This window comes from Triticum dicoccoides, chromosome 3B (genome assembly GCF_002162155.2).
Source record: "Triticum dicoccoides isolate Atlit2015 ecotype Zavitan chromosome 3B, WEW_v2.0, whole genome shotgun sequence".
Taxonomy (NCBI): domain Eukaryota; kingdom Viridiplantae; phylum Streptophyta; class Magnoliopsida; order Poales; family Poaceae; genus Triticum; species Triticum dicoccoides.
This window is the reverse complement of record NC_041385.1, coordinates 147,699,472-147,716,078: the sequence shown is the minus strand read 5'-3', so window position 1 is coordinate 147,716,078 and position 16,607 is coordinate 147,699,472. Positions and strand designations below refer to the sequence as shown.

General features: G+C 44.9%; 2 protein-coding genes across 3 annotated transcripts; both read left to right on the top strand.

Moving 5' to 3' along the window:
- Nucleotides 1-1,100: 1,100 nt before the first annotated feature.
- LOC119275255 (boron transporter 4-like) lies at nucleotides 1,101-7,112 on the top strand. Of its 2 annotated transcripts, XM_037556062.1 has the most exons (14): nucleotides 1,101-1,223; nucleotides 2,122-2,232; nucleotides 2,332-2,414; nucleotides 2,509-2,701; nucleotides 2,790-2,928; nucleotides 3,417-3,591; nucleotides 4,151-4,317; nucleotides 4,424-4,597; nucleotides 4,674-4,769; nucleotides 4,864-4,980; nucleotides 5,314-5,636; nucleotides 5,784-6,051; nucleotides 6,176-6,304; nucleotides 6,659-7,112. In XM_037556062.1, exons 2-14 carry the CDS (start codon nucleotides 2,129-2,131, stop codon nucleotides 6,689-6,691), a joined length of 2,001 nt encoding a protein of 666 aa, XP_037411959.1. In that variant the 5' UTR covers nucleotides 1,101-1,223; nucleotides 2,122-2,128; the 3' UTR covers nucleotides 6,692-7,112. The 2 variants fall into 2 exon arrangements, 1 of the variants encoding a protein (XP_037411959.1); XR_005135595.1 differs by lacking the exons at nucleotides 1,101-1,223; nucleotides 2,122-2,232; nucleotides 2,332-2,414 and adding an exon at nucleotides 6,415-6,551 and having other exon boundaries at nucleotides 2,496-2,701.
- Nucleotides 7,113-7,501: 389 nt separating this feature from the next.
- LOC119275254 (ankyrin repeat and SOCS box protein 3-like) lies at nucleotides 7,502-14,878 on the top strand. The gene is made up of 11 exons (XM_037556061.1): nucleotides 7,502-7,698; nucleotides 7,823-7,876; nucleotides 8,518-8,694; nucleotides 8,806-8,937; nucleotides 9,221-9,360; nucleotides 9,601-9,687; nucleotides 9,806-9,934; nucleotides 10,898-11,050; nucleotides 13,743-13,910; nucleotides 14,000-14,079; nucleotides 14,593-14,878. The coding sequence occupies exons 1-11, from the start codon at nucleotides 7,641-7,643 to the stop codon at nucleotides 14,639-14,641; spliced, it is 1,227 nt and encodes a 408-aa protein (XP_037411958.1). The 5' UTR covers nucleotides 7,502-7,640; the 3' UTR covers nucleotides 14,642-14,878.
- The last annotated feature ends 1,729 nt before the right edge of the window (nucleotides 14,879-16,607 follow it).

The following is a 16,607-nucleotide window of genomic DNA, read 5'->3' as shown; positions in this document are numbered from 1 at the left end:
TCCGTGTGCCCGTAGTACGTGCGTGGCCGGCATGAGCGTGCTGGCTCTCTCTCTCTCTCTCTCTCTCTCTCTTTCGCGCCGCTCCGAGGGTAGTTTGGTTGGAGCCGGCGAGACGTGACGCCGTGACGGGCGACGGAGGCATTCCGAACCTCTACCTCTGACGCCGGTGCGATCCGCGGGATCCTGACTGACGTCGAAAAGGGCAGAGGCGACTGCGGCATGCGGATGGCGCTGCGGTCATGACCGACCACACGAAGGAGGGAGAGAAGATAGGGTGGCAGTACGGAGGGAGGAGAAGCCAAAGTCTCTACTCCTCGACGGCATGGACGGCCGGACTGGGGCACGTGCTGTCCAGCTCTCGCCTCGCTGTTCTCTGTACTCGCATCGTGCGGATTTTTTTTTTGAAACAAGGCATCGTGCGGATTTTGACGATCGTTCTCCTTCCTCCGTACCAGTACTTCCAAGATCAATATGCGACGAAATGATCATTCCTTTTGTGTGTATGTGTGGGTGTGTGCTGGGTTGGGTAGTTTGTTCACGCGTGACCAGGCATTTATTTGTTCATTCATGTGAGCACGAGACGAGAGGTTCACAACGCGCCGTGTCCGTGCGTTCGGATCGCGGCGGAGGCAGCCATAGGATGCTTGGCTGTTGGCTGTTGTTGCGAGAGAAAGGAAAGAGCCTCACGGTCACGGGAAACGTAGCAACGAGCGAGCTAGCGGACGGGCCAGTCAGCCTCAGGCTCAGGCTCGTCACCCGGTCGCACGGGGCAGAGGAGTACACAGACCCAGCGCCTGCACGCGGGCCCGTCGGATCTCAACTCGGCCCCACCCGCCCTTCCTTCCCACTCGTCAGAGAGATACGAGGAGCAGGAAGAAGACCAGTGCCCGCACACAGGAGACGAGATCGATCGAAACGCTCTTCCTCCTGCCCACCGCCGGTGGCCCCACCTCCCCTTTCTTACTGCTCTCCCCTCCCCTCCACCCGGCCTCCATTTGTTTCGCCCCGCCCGCCCGCTATAAAACTAGCCGCCTATCGCGGCGCTCCCTCCAGAAGCCAAAACCGCGCCGCGTAACCCCGCAGTCCCCACCGGCGCCGCCCACGCCGCCGCCTCCGGGGCCCGTCCCCGCCCCCGCGCCGACGAGGGTCCGGCATTGCCGATCGGACCCGCGCGCCGCGTCCTCCTACCCCTCGCGCCCGCCGCCGACGCCGCCTGCTCACCGGTACGGCTCCCGACTCTCCGATCCCTCCCCTCTACCCGCATCTCGGTTTACTTCCTAGCAGATCCGTGAGCGCGCGAGATGCATGCTTCTCCCGTGCCGTTCGGCCGCCATCAGACGCTCGATGTAGAGTTCACGCGGCGGGTTTTTCAGTGGTTTTTTGGGGTGGTTCCCCGTTCCATTTGACCTTTTATTGTCGGCGAGTTCGTTGGTATCGTGGAGGACTAATTTCGGTAAAAAAAAAACAACTATCGTATCAGCCGTCGCGCGCCTGCGGCGTGTGGCCGATTCTCGACGAGTGGATTTTTTCCTGGGTTTTAGTTGCCGATTTTGATCCGTTCAGAGTTAGAATCTTCGAGTTGTTCTTAGCTATGCGGACAAACGAATGTTTCAGGCTCCGGTCCATGTGCATGTGGACGCGGAGAGGGTTCAATTTGGATCTGCATGTCGATTTTTTCCAACTGCAGTTTCCCTCCCGGAAATACTCCTATATAGTATTTTATTGCCTGCGTCAGTTGTAGTGTAGCACAGTGCTCCTGTTTCCATATCCCTGACGCGGCCGATTTGCCGTGCGTGTGTTTTTATGGCAAAGTTTGGTCCATATGCTAACATAGCAGCTTGAGTTGACGTGTTTTCTGACTTGTAAGGTGAGCTGCTGAGCTGTTTGTTCTTCGCCAAGTCGTGTATGCAATAATTTACCCCGTCCCGTCCTTTCTCTTGTGCAGTATCCGTGCAATCAGTATAGTATACTAGTAGTAGTAGCGCCAACTCCGGGTCAAAGTAAATGCAATCTTTTGGACAGATTTTCCTTACGACTGTTCACGGTTTGATTCATCTCATCTCTATTTTCCATGGAAATTCTTCGGCACGCTTACTGATTCTCTCAAGGTTCTGTGATCAGCTAGCTGATGGATCTACTAGGGAACCCTTTCAAGGGGGTCGTCGCCGATGTCCAAGGGAGAGCGTCTTGGTACAAGGACGACTGGGTTGCAGGGCTCCGAACTGGCTTCAGGTTAGTTTGTTTCAACAGACCGAACCAGATCATCTGCAGCCCAGTCGTTGGTTTTTTTGCATCGCTCGATTTGCTTATGTTCTTTCCAATGTTTGCCAGGATATTGGCACCTACCATGTATATATTCTTTGCCTCTGCCCTCCCTGTCATCTCCTTCGGAGAGCAGCTGAGCAACGAAACAGGTTAATGCTTGCCCTCTTAATTACCACAGTACAATACAGTACATAAGTTGGAATGCCACGCAATCTCTAACAAGAACAAGGTGATCTATTTCAGATGGTATCCTGAGCACAGTTGAAACTTTGGCATCTACGGCGATATGTGGGATAATACACTCTATTCTTGGAGGGCAGCCACTGTTGATCGTTGGAGTTGCCGAACCTACTATTATTATGTATACCTATCTCTACAAGTTTGCCAGGAAGCAGCCAGATCTGGGAGAACAGCTATATTTGGCTTGGGCTGGATGGTAGGTCCTAGCATAGAGTACACCCAATCCTGTGATAGCTTCGGTACCGTATACATAAATGCCCTCTGTGTTTGGTTGCTGTTGACAGGGTCTGCATTTGGACTTCTATCATGCTCTTTCTGTTGGCCATGTTCAATGCTTCCAATGTTATAAGCAGATTCACGAGGGTTGCAGGAGAGCTTTTCGGTATGCTTATCACCGTCCTCTTCCTGCAACAAGCTATTAAGGTATGCCACGTGCGAAAAATGCAAGCAGCACCCAAGCTCTTTATTTTTCTTTCAATGAAAATACTTTTTCAGATCTCAAAAAAATCTGAAAAAAAGTATACACATAGACATATGTTTGTAGTATACTTGTACAAAATTTTATAAACATATGTGTTCATACGTGGTGTACACAAAAAAGACAAATACATGGAGTAAAATAGGCCTTTTCCTTTTTGTTTTTGGGACTGGTATTTGTCTTTTTTGTGTAGAATGAAAATAATCAAATTAGTTGATGAAACTTTATACATAGTTGAAGAACATGCATGCGTATTTGCAAAATTTGTTTTGACATTTTTTGAAACTTTTAAGTATATTTTGATTTTTTTTTTGAAAAACGGGCTCCATGGAGCCCGTCCTTTGCAACGCTGCTCTCATGCCACGTGCAGCAAATCGTAGCTCTTTATTTCTGCCCTGCTGAAAATGCCAATACGGGACCCTATCTATTGCAGGGAATTGTAAGCGAGTTCAGTATGCCCAAAGATGATGAGATTTCTGACCCCAGCTCACCCATATACCAGTTCCAGTGGATTTATGTCAATGGCCTACTTGGTGTTATATTTTCCATTGGCTTGCTGTACACTGCACTGAAGACTAGGCGTGCAAGGTCATGGCTGTATGGCATAGGTTGGTCACACGTTTCCTGTTGCTTCCCTTACCTTGTTTTATCTTTAGTGCAAACCGAACTCCCGTGTTACACCACACATCTTCAAATCAACGACATCCTTTCAACTAGCGATGTGATAGAGAGGGAACATTTTTTTTTATCCTGGACAGCACTTAGGATTGGGCCTGGTTCAGGCCCACTCTTGACCTTAGACTAGGCCAACCATGGGCTCATTTGGGGTTGGATTAGGTAGGATCAACAGTGGGCAATATTAATCTGGGCTTCGGTTGACCTATTTTCTTTGGAACACTTGGTAGTAGTCCAAATAGGGGCAGTTTTAAATAAAGTTGCAAATCAATATAGTTGGTGAGATTTCTCAAATATAAAACAAAAATAGGGGCAGTTTTAAAATTCTGTTCCTTCAGCGGTTGAATATCTTTCTCTGTAGTCTGAATCAGCTTATAGCTGTTTCCAGAATATAATATATCACCAGGGGAAATCATATATAATGCTCTAGTTCTATATTATTATCCATGCATTCACCCACTGATCACCGCGCCTTTGAGTTGCCATTTGCAGGATGGCTTAGAAGCTTCATTGCCGATTATGGTGTACCACTGATGGTGATTGTGTGGACAGCATTTTCATTTGCACTACCAAGCAAAGTCCCTTCAGGAGTGCCTAGGAGGCTCTTCAGTCCACTTCCCTGGGAGTCAATCTCACTGCGACATTGGACCGTAGCAAAGGTATAAGTCAAATTACTTATGATTCTAGATGTGTAAATATTAATTATGGTCTCCAAGCTTATATAGCATGCCATAATTCTGATATTTTCCTGGTGTTCACTTTCAGGATTTGTTTTCTGTCCCTCCTACATATATATTCGCAGCCATCATGCCTGCTTTGATGGTCGCAGGACTTTATTTCTTTGATCACAGTGTAGCTTCACAGTTGGCTCAGCAAAAGGAGTTTAATTTGAAGAAGCCTTCGGCCTACCATTATGACATTTTGGTACTTGGATTTATGGTACGTGCATCTAAGTCATTCTGTCAGATAATGCGTTGGGGGGGGTTCCTTTTCTCATGGGATGTTAACGGTGCAGGTCCTACTATGTGGTTTGCTTGGCATTCCTCCATCAAATGGAGTACTTCCTCAGTCCCCAATGCATACAAGAAGCCTTGCTGTCCTCAAGGGGCAGGTTAGTGAAATGCAGACAGACTGATCTGCATCATATGCTACGGCCTATGGTAGTCAGATTTGCTTACCCATCTTCTTTTTTTTTGCCACTTTAGTTGCTACGCAAAAAGATGCTTCAAACTGCCAAAGAGGGTATGTCAAACCGTGCGAGCAGTTTGGAAATCTATGGCAAGATGCAGGAAGTGTTCATCCAAATGGACAGCAACATGAATGTGAGTCTTTCAGTCTGTTATCGTACTATCTAATTTCCCCTTCTTGTTGTCCACAGCACCTTAGTTTTTTGTAGCGAATGTTACTGCACCAGGGGGGGCACCGCCTCTCTTGTTTTGCAATTTTGTGAACAAATTTTTTTTTTGGAGAGAGCATAAACTAGAGGAAAAACCAAAATGACTTCTAGGCTAAAGTATGTAGTTGCTTCTGCATCCTTGATGTTTCCATGCATTAGTTTCTTTTGAGTAAATATTTGAATGTTAATATTTTCTATTAACTTTGTAAGGAAATATCTTAAAGTGCATACTCGTGTCGCTGAAAAAAATGGCTTGCAGGCTAATTCTGTTGACAAGGACTTGAAGAGCTTGAAGGATGCTGTGCTGCGGGAAGGTGATGAAGAAGGGAAGTTGGCTGGAGAATTTGATCCTAGCAAATATATCGAAGCACATTTGCCTGTTCGCGTGAACGAACAGAGACTAAGCAACCTGCTGCAATCCTTACTTGTTGGTGGTTGTGTTGGAGCTATGCCGGTTATCAAGATGATACCAACTTCGGTCCTCTGGGGTTACTTTGCCTATATGGCCATTGATAGCCTACCTGGGAACCAGTTTTGGGAAAGGTTGCAGCTTCTGTGCATTGGAGCAAGCCGACGCTACAAGTAATGTCTATTCTGCATCTGTTCATCTCATCTGAACAAATGAACCTTGCTGTGTGCTTCCTTTTGGATCACACCATTTTCGTTAAGATACAGGACTATATTAATAGTAACAGATTGCACTAACATGCAGCGTTGTAACCTTTGCAGGGTCTTGGAAGGCCCACATGCATCTTTCGTGGAGTCAGTGCCTTCAAGAACAATATCTGCCTTTACGGTCTTCCAGTTTGTGTATCTCTTGATATGCTTCGGCATAACATGGATACCAGTAGCAGGGATCCTCTTCCCGCTGCCTTTCTTCATTATGATTCTCATCAGGCAACACCTGCTCCCGAAGTTCTTTGAGCCCAATGACTTGCGGGAACTGGATGCAGCTGAGTACGAAGAACTTGAAGGTGTCCCACATGAACAAATACTGGTACGAGTTCAGCTTGGGTTCTTAGATAAACTTTCTGTATGTCCAGATTTCGTTTCATTCTCTGCAACGCCTCAAGGTGTATTGTCATCTTTTGTTACTCTGAAACTCTTGTATCGTTATGCAGGAGGAAGATGGCTCAAATTCAGGAAGCTGTGACAGCAGAGACGACTCTGAAATATTGGATGAGCTCACAACAAACCGTGGAGAGCTGAAGCACAGAACCGTAAGCCATCCTGAAGAAAGGCACCTTCAGGTAAACAATGGGCATGCATAGCATTACAGTAGCAACAAGTGCACGTCGAACCGTAGTTGCTATTATAGTGTGATGGCTCACAGTCTGACCTCTCTGCTGGCTTCACATAGGTCCAGCCAACCGATTGAACTTTTGAGCTGTTTTTTCTTTTTTTACCGAAGAACAAGTACCGCGCATATCAGTAGATGGTTCTTTTGTGCCTGTCATGGGCAGATTTCACGGGCGCAAATTCATAAATGTTCCCGTCGTGAGTTAATCCTATTCCACACCTTCTTTTTTCTTCTGGGAAAGAGATGGGTTTTGCATTTTGATGCCATCTATCTGAATTTGACAGTTTCTAACTCCCCCGTGCAGGTCCACTCAAATGCAGTTCAGCCAAGCGTGTGAAGATGGAAAAAACGTCCCGAGGTCCGAGGCTTTGATGGTGATTCTGTCAGAAGTGTAGATTATGGTGAAGGCATTGTTCATTTCCGAATACGCCATTGTCCAGTAATGTGCATGGTACTGTAGCTAGCGCTTATCCGGTAAGCTGTGATCGTGTACGCTAGGAAGTAAAGCTCAGGTGATTAGCAGTGAGAGCAGACTGAAGAAAGTGTATTGGATATGGAAGGGGGAACTTGCTAGAATAGTACTACTAGTAATGGTTACAAGTAGGCAGATTAGCCCTTTAGGTATTGCCAAGACTGTTTGTTGCTCCGTGACCTGTTGCCTGTGTAAAAATCGCTTGCTCTGTCTGAGTGTAAAGGGTTAAAACTTTGCTTGAGAAGCAGTAAATCTTGCGCGTGTCCTGGCTGCATTATGGCCCCTTTGTTCTTTTGCGTACTCACAATTTGCTTCTACTCGAACGAAAATTGGGTCGGGTAATTCTTGAAACCAGAGCACACAATCGAACAGGGTAGTGATCAGCAGCACCTAAGGTTCGGCGCGGCAGCCTAGTGTAGCGCTAGATCTGGTCCCTTCATTCAGCACCCAAGGGCTGCGATATGCTCGAGGAGCTCAGGGGAGCAGCGGCTACGGTTCGGCGCGGCAGCCTTTTGGCGCACACGCGTCGCCTGCCGATTGGCCCTCTACATCCACCTGAGCATGGAGGCCTGGGTGCACCTGGTCTTCGTACGCCGACGGCGGGTGCACCAGCCAGGCAGCCACCTACACTATAGCGCGGCAGCAACACCAAGCCCATCCACTTCGCCACTTTCTCGACCAAAGCAAGCGAGGAAGAGGCAGCAGGCTGACACAGAGAGAGAAGACGGGCCCCAACCCCCCACGCCGCGCCGCAGGGTTCTCCGTCGTCGCCGCCGGCAAGCTTCCGACCGACCGGCGGGCGAGATCGTCGGCCATGGACTCTCCACCTCCGTTCATCTACTGCCCCCCAGCCGGCGACGCCGACGACGCCGGTACGCACGGCTTTCCGCGCGCCCCTTGGCGCCTGATTGCTCGCTCCCGCCCTCCGTTGTTTGCCCCCTCTCCCTCTGGCCTCTGGCTGCGTTTCTAACGGTGGCCGTGCGCGTGTGTCTGCAGGCGAGAAGGCCCTCATCAAGGCGGCCATCGACGGCAACCTCGGCCGCCTCAAAGGTAGCCCCTTCCTCTTCTCCTGTGCCTTTTCCACTCCTGCTTAGTTGCGTGCGTGCGTGCGCTGTGTTCGCGGGGTCCGAGATTGTTCTTCAGACATGCTGCATTGCTCTGTTTTGATGCGTCGCTCAGTTATCTTGCGTAGTAGTACTAGTTACAGTGTCCACCGCCTTCCAGAACAGTTTTCTTCATATAACCTGTTATAGTTCTGTACTGCCGTCGGATGTTTTACTCGCAACACTTTGCTATCCTTCTAGCTCTGTAGAATGTAAAGTTTCGCTAGCATCGACTGATCTCAACAGGCAGATATGCAGATTCAGTTAAAAAGTGACGGTATAAATGTGAAAACTTTGGATGAAACCATCTCATTGTCCATTACATCGAAATTTACCGTCTAGTCAATTGCTCCCTCTGTAAACTAATATAAGACCGTTTAGATCACTACTTTAATCTACAGAGGCTCTAAAAGGACGTGTTTTCAAGTATTTTCACTGAGTGACTGTCCAGAATTAATGTGTCAGATTGGGTCCCTTCAACCTCATGATGTTCTTGCCCATTTCACTGTTCGCTTCTTCTTTTGGTTTTCAATCTTGTTAATTTGTCTACTGGCTTCTATAATGCGATCATGTGTACTTTTGGGGAAGGTATTGTAAAGCGGCTCACCAAAGGAAATGGCGACCGGTCGGCGATTTTTTCTTTCAACAACGATGGACTCTCTGTGTTGCATATCGCGGCAAGCTTTGGCCATCTGGATATTTGCAAGTATTTGGTGGAGGAGCTCAAGGGAGATGTAAATGCTCCTGGACATGGAGTAGCTCTAGGTCTTTTTCTATCCTTTTCTCCATTTTTTAAATTGGTGTTTGCCAATTGCTATGTCAATGGTAGTAAGTATGAGATCAACGGTTGTGTTGAGGATGTGCTTTTTGTTACAGGTGCGACTCCATTTATGGTGTCTGCTCAGTCTGGTGATGTTGCTGCCGTCAAGTATTTTCTTGATCGTGGCGGTGATGTAATGAAAGCAGATGACAAAGGACAAACAGTTCTCCACCATGCTGTGGCTGCAGGTTCTCCCCCCTGACTCACACACACACACACATGATTTCTCCAAGCTGGTACTTCCTATGTTCCTAAATATAAGTCTTTCTAGATATTTCAAATGGACTACAACATACGGATGTATGTAGACATATTTTAGAGTGTAGATTCACTCATTTTGCTCCGTATATAGTCCCTTGTTGAAATCTCTAAAAAGACTTATATTTGGGAACGGAGGGAGTAGTTCTACTACTACTAGTTAATAAACGTTATGGTTAAACATGACTGATGGAATCATTTCGTTTACCACAGGATGCTGCAAGGTAACAGAGTTCCTCCTTTCAAAAGGAGTGCCGGTCGACATAGACTACGGCCGTGGAACACCAGCCTTTCTGGCTGCTGTAAATGAGCAGGATAAGACATTGAAGATTTTGTTGGACCACCATGCAAACGTACATGGCCTCCACTTTTCTTATTTTTCTTGATTCAGCGATCAGCATTAATTTGCACAAATAGTTTTTAGGTCAGGATTAGGATTTGGATGGTCCACTTACTATCTGATCCCCTGAAACACCAAATACATCAGTATATATGACTGCAACCTTTTAAATTAGGATACCCTTTTCATCTCAAAATAAAATCTTGAATTATCATGCCACCTGTGTTTCTTAATACACTATACCTTCTTTCAGCCTAATGTCATTGTCAACGGTATGGGAAATCCTCTGTGTATGGCTCTTGTTTACCGTTCATTGAAGTGCATGAAGCTACTCATTAAGGTGAGAACTCTTTGGATTGTTTTTTCATTGCTATGTTGTAATTTTGCTCACGCCATGTTCCCTGTCATGCTTATAAGTTGATGTACATGGACATTTTATTGCACAATCCTTTCCACAGGCTGGTGCGGATGTTAATTGCAAGGGTTGTGCTATGACTCCTTTGGTGTTTGCTACGGGACGAGGAGGTTATACGAACTACATTCAGTTCCTATTGAAGGCTGGAGCAGATCCTAATATTCCAGATGATGTATGTCTTTTATTTTAATTTTTTTTTCTGAGAGCTATGCAGTATATCACCATTTTCTATTAAATCTTCTGCTGATAATATTATACAGCTCTTCTTATTATGTCGGAGAGCTATTTGGGCATGAGTTTAGGTTGCTTTATGTTGTTGGCACTTGTGCCTAAGTTGTCTCGACCTTCCATCCAAATAGTCCATATCATTTAATAAGTAGACCTATCAGGGCTCCTCCCATAATGAAATATTAATTAGCCTCAGGGCACATCCATCATTAGGAAACAGCCAAATTTGCAATGGTCTATATCTTTATACTTGTCATTTTCTGTTGATTATCAATTATTGAGTTCCTATTGAAGAACTATGCCTATTCTGTTCCAGCATATATACATATACCCTTCTACAAATGTTGCTATTTGCTTGTACCGAACAAGTTCGCAACATATATCGATGCATACCTAACAGTTTTTCAGATGCTGAGATCTCACCATTCTGGGTAGCAGCATTTCTCAAATGTACTCATGAATAGACAATAAATGAATTTACTTTTTGTTTAGTTTATTTTATGTTCTTCATCCCAGCTGTTGGTATTCTGTTTTCATTCTTTTACTCCAAGTACCTGTTTATATTGATGCCACTATCAGTTGAAGAACCTGCTAAAACACCACATGTAAAGCTACTTCTCCTCGTGTTTTATCTATTTATTTAATGGAGACTCAAGTGGGACACCACAAAATAATTTTGCCTCAAATTCCTGTCCTTGAAACCTTGTGTTGGCAGTCTGAATTGCTGGGTAAATTCCCTGTTGATACATTTGATTAAAAATATTACTTAGATCCTGCTTCTTTCTAAAAAGTACTATTACATTACATAATGTTCATGTTCTTTTTCTATATTCCAAATGTTTCCCTTCTTGAATGATGTTGTTAAATTTTAAAATAAATGACAGTTACTTTTTCTTATGTTTCCCAGTTAGGTAGGTTGCCAATAGAGTTTGCTGCGGTGCGTGATTGCAAGGAAGAGGTTGAAATGTTGTTTCCTTTGACTAACCCAATTCCAAATGTCCGAAACTGGAGTATTGAGGGAGTAATTTCTTATGCAAAAATTCAAGATAAAAAGCCGATGGTATGCTATTTTCTGTTCTTATGCTGTTTTCGTACTGAATATTGTTTGAAACCTTTAATTAGTTCTTCAGCCCTAAATTTGTTCATTAAATGTTATTATTAATTGTGGTTACTATATCCACGGCACCATATGTACATTGAGAGAATGATTACTTATTTATGGGGGTAATCTCAGGTGTCCCAACTTGGGATAATCATAAAAAATAGTTTTTTAACTGCTGACTAGCGAGAACAAACTAAAAACTGTCATTTAGAAGGGCAATATGATCGTGTTGAGACATCTGGCCCTGGTCTAACAGTAGACATCACGAATCTACGTGTGGAATGCACTATCAATTTGGTAACAGAACACAATAATATAAACAAACCCTCTACTGTAATGAATAGAACATGCTAACCAAACTCAGGTTTTCGGGCTGAATAATTGGTAAAGATCATTGAGTAGAAGAGTCCTCTATTAATGAGCATTAGGAGTCTATTGACTTAATTACTTCGCATGGCTATGCAATCAAGTATGTCACCCCTGTGGATGGGATGTATTGCTTCACACCAATTAACTGGAACATGATAAAGATCCCACATCAATATTTTGACTGTATATCAATTGTCAGACTGTTACCCCTTTTTTTTCCAGAGAAAATTGTGACTATTTGTTATGGAAGGACTTGCATCTATTAGATGCCAAAATACGCCACCGGTTGCTTATTAGCATTATTTCTGCGAGGCCAAAACTAATCTCTATCAATAAACGACTCATATTTAAACCTTACCTTACTTCTGGTGAGGTAAGGTGGAGCATCTTAAAGAGTTCATTCTAGTAACTGCCATAAGCTTATGTTGTATAGAGAATAGTGAGATGCTTGAGTATGGTTCATAGTTATGGTATCATTGATACTATACCATGGTTGGAAAATACACCAGCATCATGTAAAGGGTGTGCTTCGTTAGCATCTAGTCTAGTAATATGTCACATGAACAATATACTTCTAGTTCAGCACAAAATTATCTTGCACTCTTTTCTTGTGACTATTTTGATGCCTGGGCAAATGCTATCTGTCATGTATATTTCTGAGTCCTTTTTTTTATCGCATTATGTACCTAACAGGCGAGCACATATGTGATGTATTCTCCTTGGTTGTTTCCGTGAAAGAAGCAACACCTTGTTCTGTGGCCCCACCTGGTGTTTTGTAGATTCTAACATTGTTCTAACTTTGCTGACAACATTCAATGGTAAAGAGAAGGACGGTTGTACAGCAGCATACTTGTTTGAAGTAGAGAGCCTACTGTTCCTCATTTTTGGGATACTTTATATACCTATAACTGCAAAGGAGTCCCTTTAAGACCTTGACGTTTTGGTTTGATTCAAATAAAACCTGGCACAGCTAATCTCTGAACCAGTGAAATATTTGCCCCTTATGCCGGTTTGGAAGCTTAAATTTGGACTGCAGCTGAACTTTGAGCTTCAGAACCAGTAAAGGATTTCTTCACTCCAAGGAGCATGTGCAGTACGCATTGCAGCATAATCAGTCAAAGAGATAGCCTCCTAGACACCAAACTATTAAGAATGTTGAACAAAATGTTATTGCATTTCTCTGGATACAAATTATCATAGTAACTGATGATTATTTCCAAATTCTACTCATTCAATTCATGTTTCATTATGTGTTATCTAGGAGCAAAAGCACGTTGAAAAAAGAAAGGCTTTCTTAAAGTTATAGGCTAATACGGCATTCAAGCAGAAGGAGTATAAGTTGGCATCACAGTTGTATGGTTTGGTAAACCTCTTTCACTTAACCTGTGATGGTTTAGATAGTAAGTTTTCTCTATTAATGGGAACCAATTTAAGAGCATTTTGTTTTTTTTACTACTAACTAGGTTTTCTTACTATACTCTATTTACACTGTTAACCATTTAGGATATTTAACTATTTTTAATGTAAATATGAGCTTTGAATGGCCCCAAAACTGAAAAGATACAAGGTAATGGATAAATGAACAGTGATTTGTCACTGATTTGAATTCGATCTTAACTGACATAGATCATGCATAGTAAGCAAATTTGACATCAGTTGAGAAGCCAATTTGACATTATTTGCACATGTCAAACTTCGCTGATGTCTTACATCTCCAGAATCCCTGAAGTTATTTTTTCTTCTTGGCTAATATGAATATTTGATGTGACTTCAACATGGTATCAGAGCTAAGGTCTTGAGTTCAAGTCCTGGCTTTCGCAATTTATTAAAAAAAATACTGGTAGCCCCCCTTTGTGTCCACGTAGAGGCCTCTTGAGTCATACGTGAGTTTCGCGCGCCGTCGCTCTCTTCCGGTTGCACGCGTTGACTTGTCTGGGTGTTACACTATATGTGGATTGCACTAGCCCTTTCCATCAGTTCGGACTTTTGGTTGCGTTGGCTTGTGCATGAAGCTTAACAGTTGTCTACTGTTTCTGTTAATGTGTCCGATGTAATATCTACTTAGGATTGTTGACTACATTCTGCAGTAAATTGAACCAGCCAATCAGTCTAGTAAGAGAACGTGTTCAGTTACTCCATTCTGCAGTATTACTGAGTAGTAAATTACTAAAGTTTTTAGATAGTTTTCTACCATTCCATGAATAAGCGTTAGAATAAAAGAAACTGTATGCCATCATTTTAAGTTGAGAATAATGTTTGCATGACCAACTTTTGAGTGTAGGCAATAGATCATGCAGAGAGTGCAGCACTGTATGCAAACAGGAGTGTTTGTAAACTGCTCATGGGTGATGGTGAAGGTGCTTTGTCGGATGCTCTCAGGTGCAGAATGCTGCGACCTGATTGGGCCAAAGCTTGCTACCGTCAAGCTACAGCTCACATGCTACTCAAGGTGCCTCTAGCTTGCCAGTGTCTTCACTTGTGACTTATTTCATATTGATCTTCCAGTCTGGTCACATTCTTTGATCTCCTCTGCACCAGGAGTATAAACAAGCCTGTAATGCTCTCTTGGATGCACAAAAGCTGGATCCTGGGAATGCTGAAATTGAGCGTGAACTACGGTAACCTACTCTCCTACGCTTATCTCTTCTGAATATCTTCCTGATACCAGTATGGTCTTAGGTTGGCTCGGTACGGGTGTGTTGTCACACTAACTGGTGCTGCATGCGCTGATGGTTGTTGCTTCCGTGCCCTCATGCTGTACACTTGTACTCCTAATTTGCACTTGTCTAGGTATGGCTAGGTCCTTACCGGTTTGGCGTTCCTTCGGTCGTGTGTTCTTTGAGCATTGTATGGATCATGCCATCTTTGGCGTGTAATCTTCTATATTAATCAATACATGCAGCTGTTTTGTATGGTTAAAAATTGATTTTAGGTTGGCAAAGTGCTTTTATAGTGATGGGACTAGGCTATCACGGCAAAAGCCACTAGTGCAAATCCTTAGACGCCTCTGAAGAGCTTCTTTTGTTTGTTATGTGCCACTTCTGTCTCAGTCGCGTATAGTGCAATTCCTTATTGAGCTGCATATTGAAGGACTTTTGCAGTTCATTCCTTATGGTTTCGAATTCATGCAGGAAGGCTAGGGAACTCATGAAGAATCCTCCTGCTGAAGGCGAGCAGTGAGGGGCGTGCACGTTGAACTGCAGGCAGCAACATGTGCCAGTTCTTACTAAAAGTGGAGTTAGCATCAACTTCTAATCCTTGTGTTTTATTAGAACCGAAAGGCTGAAATGTGTGGCGAATCTTGCGTCTTCAGATTTCTAAGATGATTTTTTATGAGATTTTCTTGTCTGTCCCTTGGATCATAGTAGCCATTTCCTTTACTTTTGGATGAGTATGCTTGCAATTCCAATTATTCAATATCTGTGCAAGGCTTTCATGATCACTCGGTCTCTCGGGTATACAAGTAGGGTGGATTATTGTATCTGGTTCTTGTACATTTCCCACAAATAAGAGCATATTTTTGTGGTACAATTGTGTCGACTCATAGTACCACAACCTGTACCACCCGCTTGCTAGTGTCAGGCTGGCAATTGTACCACCCGCTTGTTGGAGTCGCACCACCCGTTGCGGTCATTGTTGCATCATGATGTCGTTGCAGAGCCGGCGATGCTCCATCGCAGCACCGGCAACCGCACACTATGCTCTATCACAATGCCGACGGCCACGAGTAGAAGCTCCACCCGTGGCACTTGATGATGCTTCCATTAGATGCTCCATCACGATGTCGGTGATGCTCCATCAGTGTAGGGATTGGTAGATGCGCATGCGTGGTCGGTGTCAGAACCCTCTCTTGATTTGTGGCAGTAGGGATGGTGGTCGACGTAGGGAGCTCGTCCCCATAGTCGGCATGACGAGGCCCACATGACGAAAGAGAAATGGGAAGAAGAGAACATGCGGAGGAGAAAGACCGTAGAGAGAATAAGGTTGGGAGGGGGGCAGGCCCCACAAGGAGCATGTGTCGAGCGGAGGAGGTGGTTGAAGGGAGGAAGGAATTAGTCGGTGGAATTAAGTAGTTTTCGATAAATCAAAGAGAGGTTACTCTTAGTTTTTTTTATGGGAGACAAAGGTCACTCTTAGTCTAAGCGGCCAAGTCTGCAGAAAGGGTAGTCACAGAAGGACTCAGACTGCAGCGAAGCAGAAGCAGTACCAGCAGAGTTCTATGAGGGTGCCCTGCTCCCCCCTAAGGTACGCGTGCTTGCATGGAGGGTTGTCACAAGTTCACTTGCTACTTGGGCCAACAAAGCTTCACGACACCTCGAGGTTACTGACATCTGCCCCCTATGTGGTGTTGAACGCGGGGACGGTTCCACGCGCTTTGTAGGTGCCCACTAGCAAGGGAGCTCTGGAGAGTCATGGCAAAGGAGTGGAATATACCCAAGGTGGAGACCATTCAGGACACGGGGCCAGAGTGGCTATTCTCCCTGTTGGAATCCTTGGATGAGATGGCGAGGCTGGTGGTCCTCATGATCATGTGGAGAGTATGACATGTTCACAATGAGATTACCCATGACAAACCGCACCTCCTACTGAGGCCTCTCGTCGTTTCTTACATGGCTACGTTACTTCACTATTATGCATCTAGCAACATCCACAGGCCAATATGGAGAAGCGGAAGATGGTGGTTTGCGATGCCCCGCCGCGCGTGCAACCCAGCAGGATAGCAACGACGCGGCCGAGATGCCCCCCCCCTCCCCCAGCATGGGCTGGGCCAAACTTAACACGGACTGCGGCTTTGTTGCAGCCACAAGAGCAGCGGGCGAAGGCATGATCCTTAGAGATGATAGAGGGAATATCAGCTATAGCGCATGCAGAGAAATCCACACATGTGAGAGTGCGCTAGAGTCAGAGCTCTAAGCTTATAGAGAAGGCATAGACCTTTCCTTACACAGGATTACGATGCCTATCATTGTTGAGATGGATAGTGCAGAGGCAGTGGCGATGCTCAAAGCACCCAGACAGATAGATCACAACACCGGTCTCTCGTTGAAGAGATAAGCAGCCTAGCAGCCCTTCAGGCTAGAGAGCTTGTATTCGCGTAGTGTAGCCGTTGGCAGAACAACGCTAGTCACATGATGGCCGCATATGG

What these genes read in the sequence shown, in the direction of transcription:
- LOC119275255 (XM_037556062.1), top strand. Translation starts at nt 2,129, where the DNA reads ATGGATCTACTAGGGAACCCTTTCAAGGGGGTCGTCGCCGATGTCCAA. An exon ending in TTTTGGTACTTGGATTTATG is followed by an intron (nt 4,598 to 4,673) that starts GTACGTGCATCT and finishes TTAACGGTGCAG; the next exon opens with GTCCTACTATGTGGTTTGCT. An exon ending in TCCCACATGAACAAATACTG is followed by an intron (nt 6,052 to 6,175) that starts GTACGAGTTCAG and finishes ATCGTTATGCAG; the next exon opens with GAGGAAGATGGCTCAAATTC.
- LOC119275254 (XM_037556061.1), top strand. Translation starts at nt 7,641, where the DNA reads ATGGACTCTCCACCTCCGTTCATCTACTGCCCCCCAGCCGGCGACGCC. An exon ending in TGGACATGGAGTAGCTCTAG is followed by an intron (nt 8,695 to 8,805) that starts GTCTTTTTCTAT and finishes TTTTTGTTACAG; the next exon opens with GTGCGACTCCATTTATGGTG. An exon ending in CAGCTCACATGCTACTCAAG is followed by an intron (nt 13,911 to 13,999) that starts GTGCCTCTAGCT and finishes CCTCTGCACCAG; the next exon opens with GAGTATAAACAAGCCTGTAA.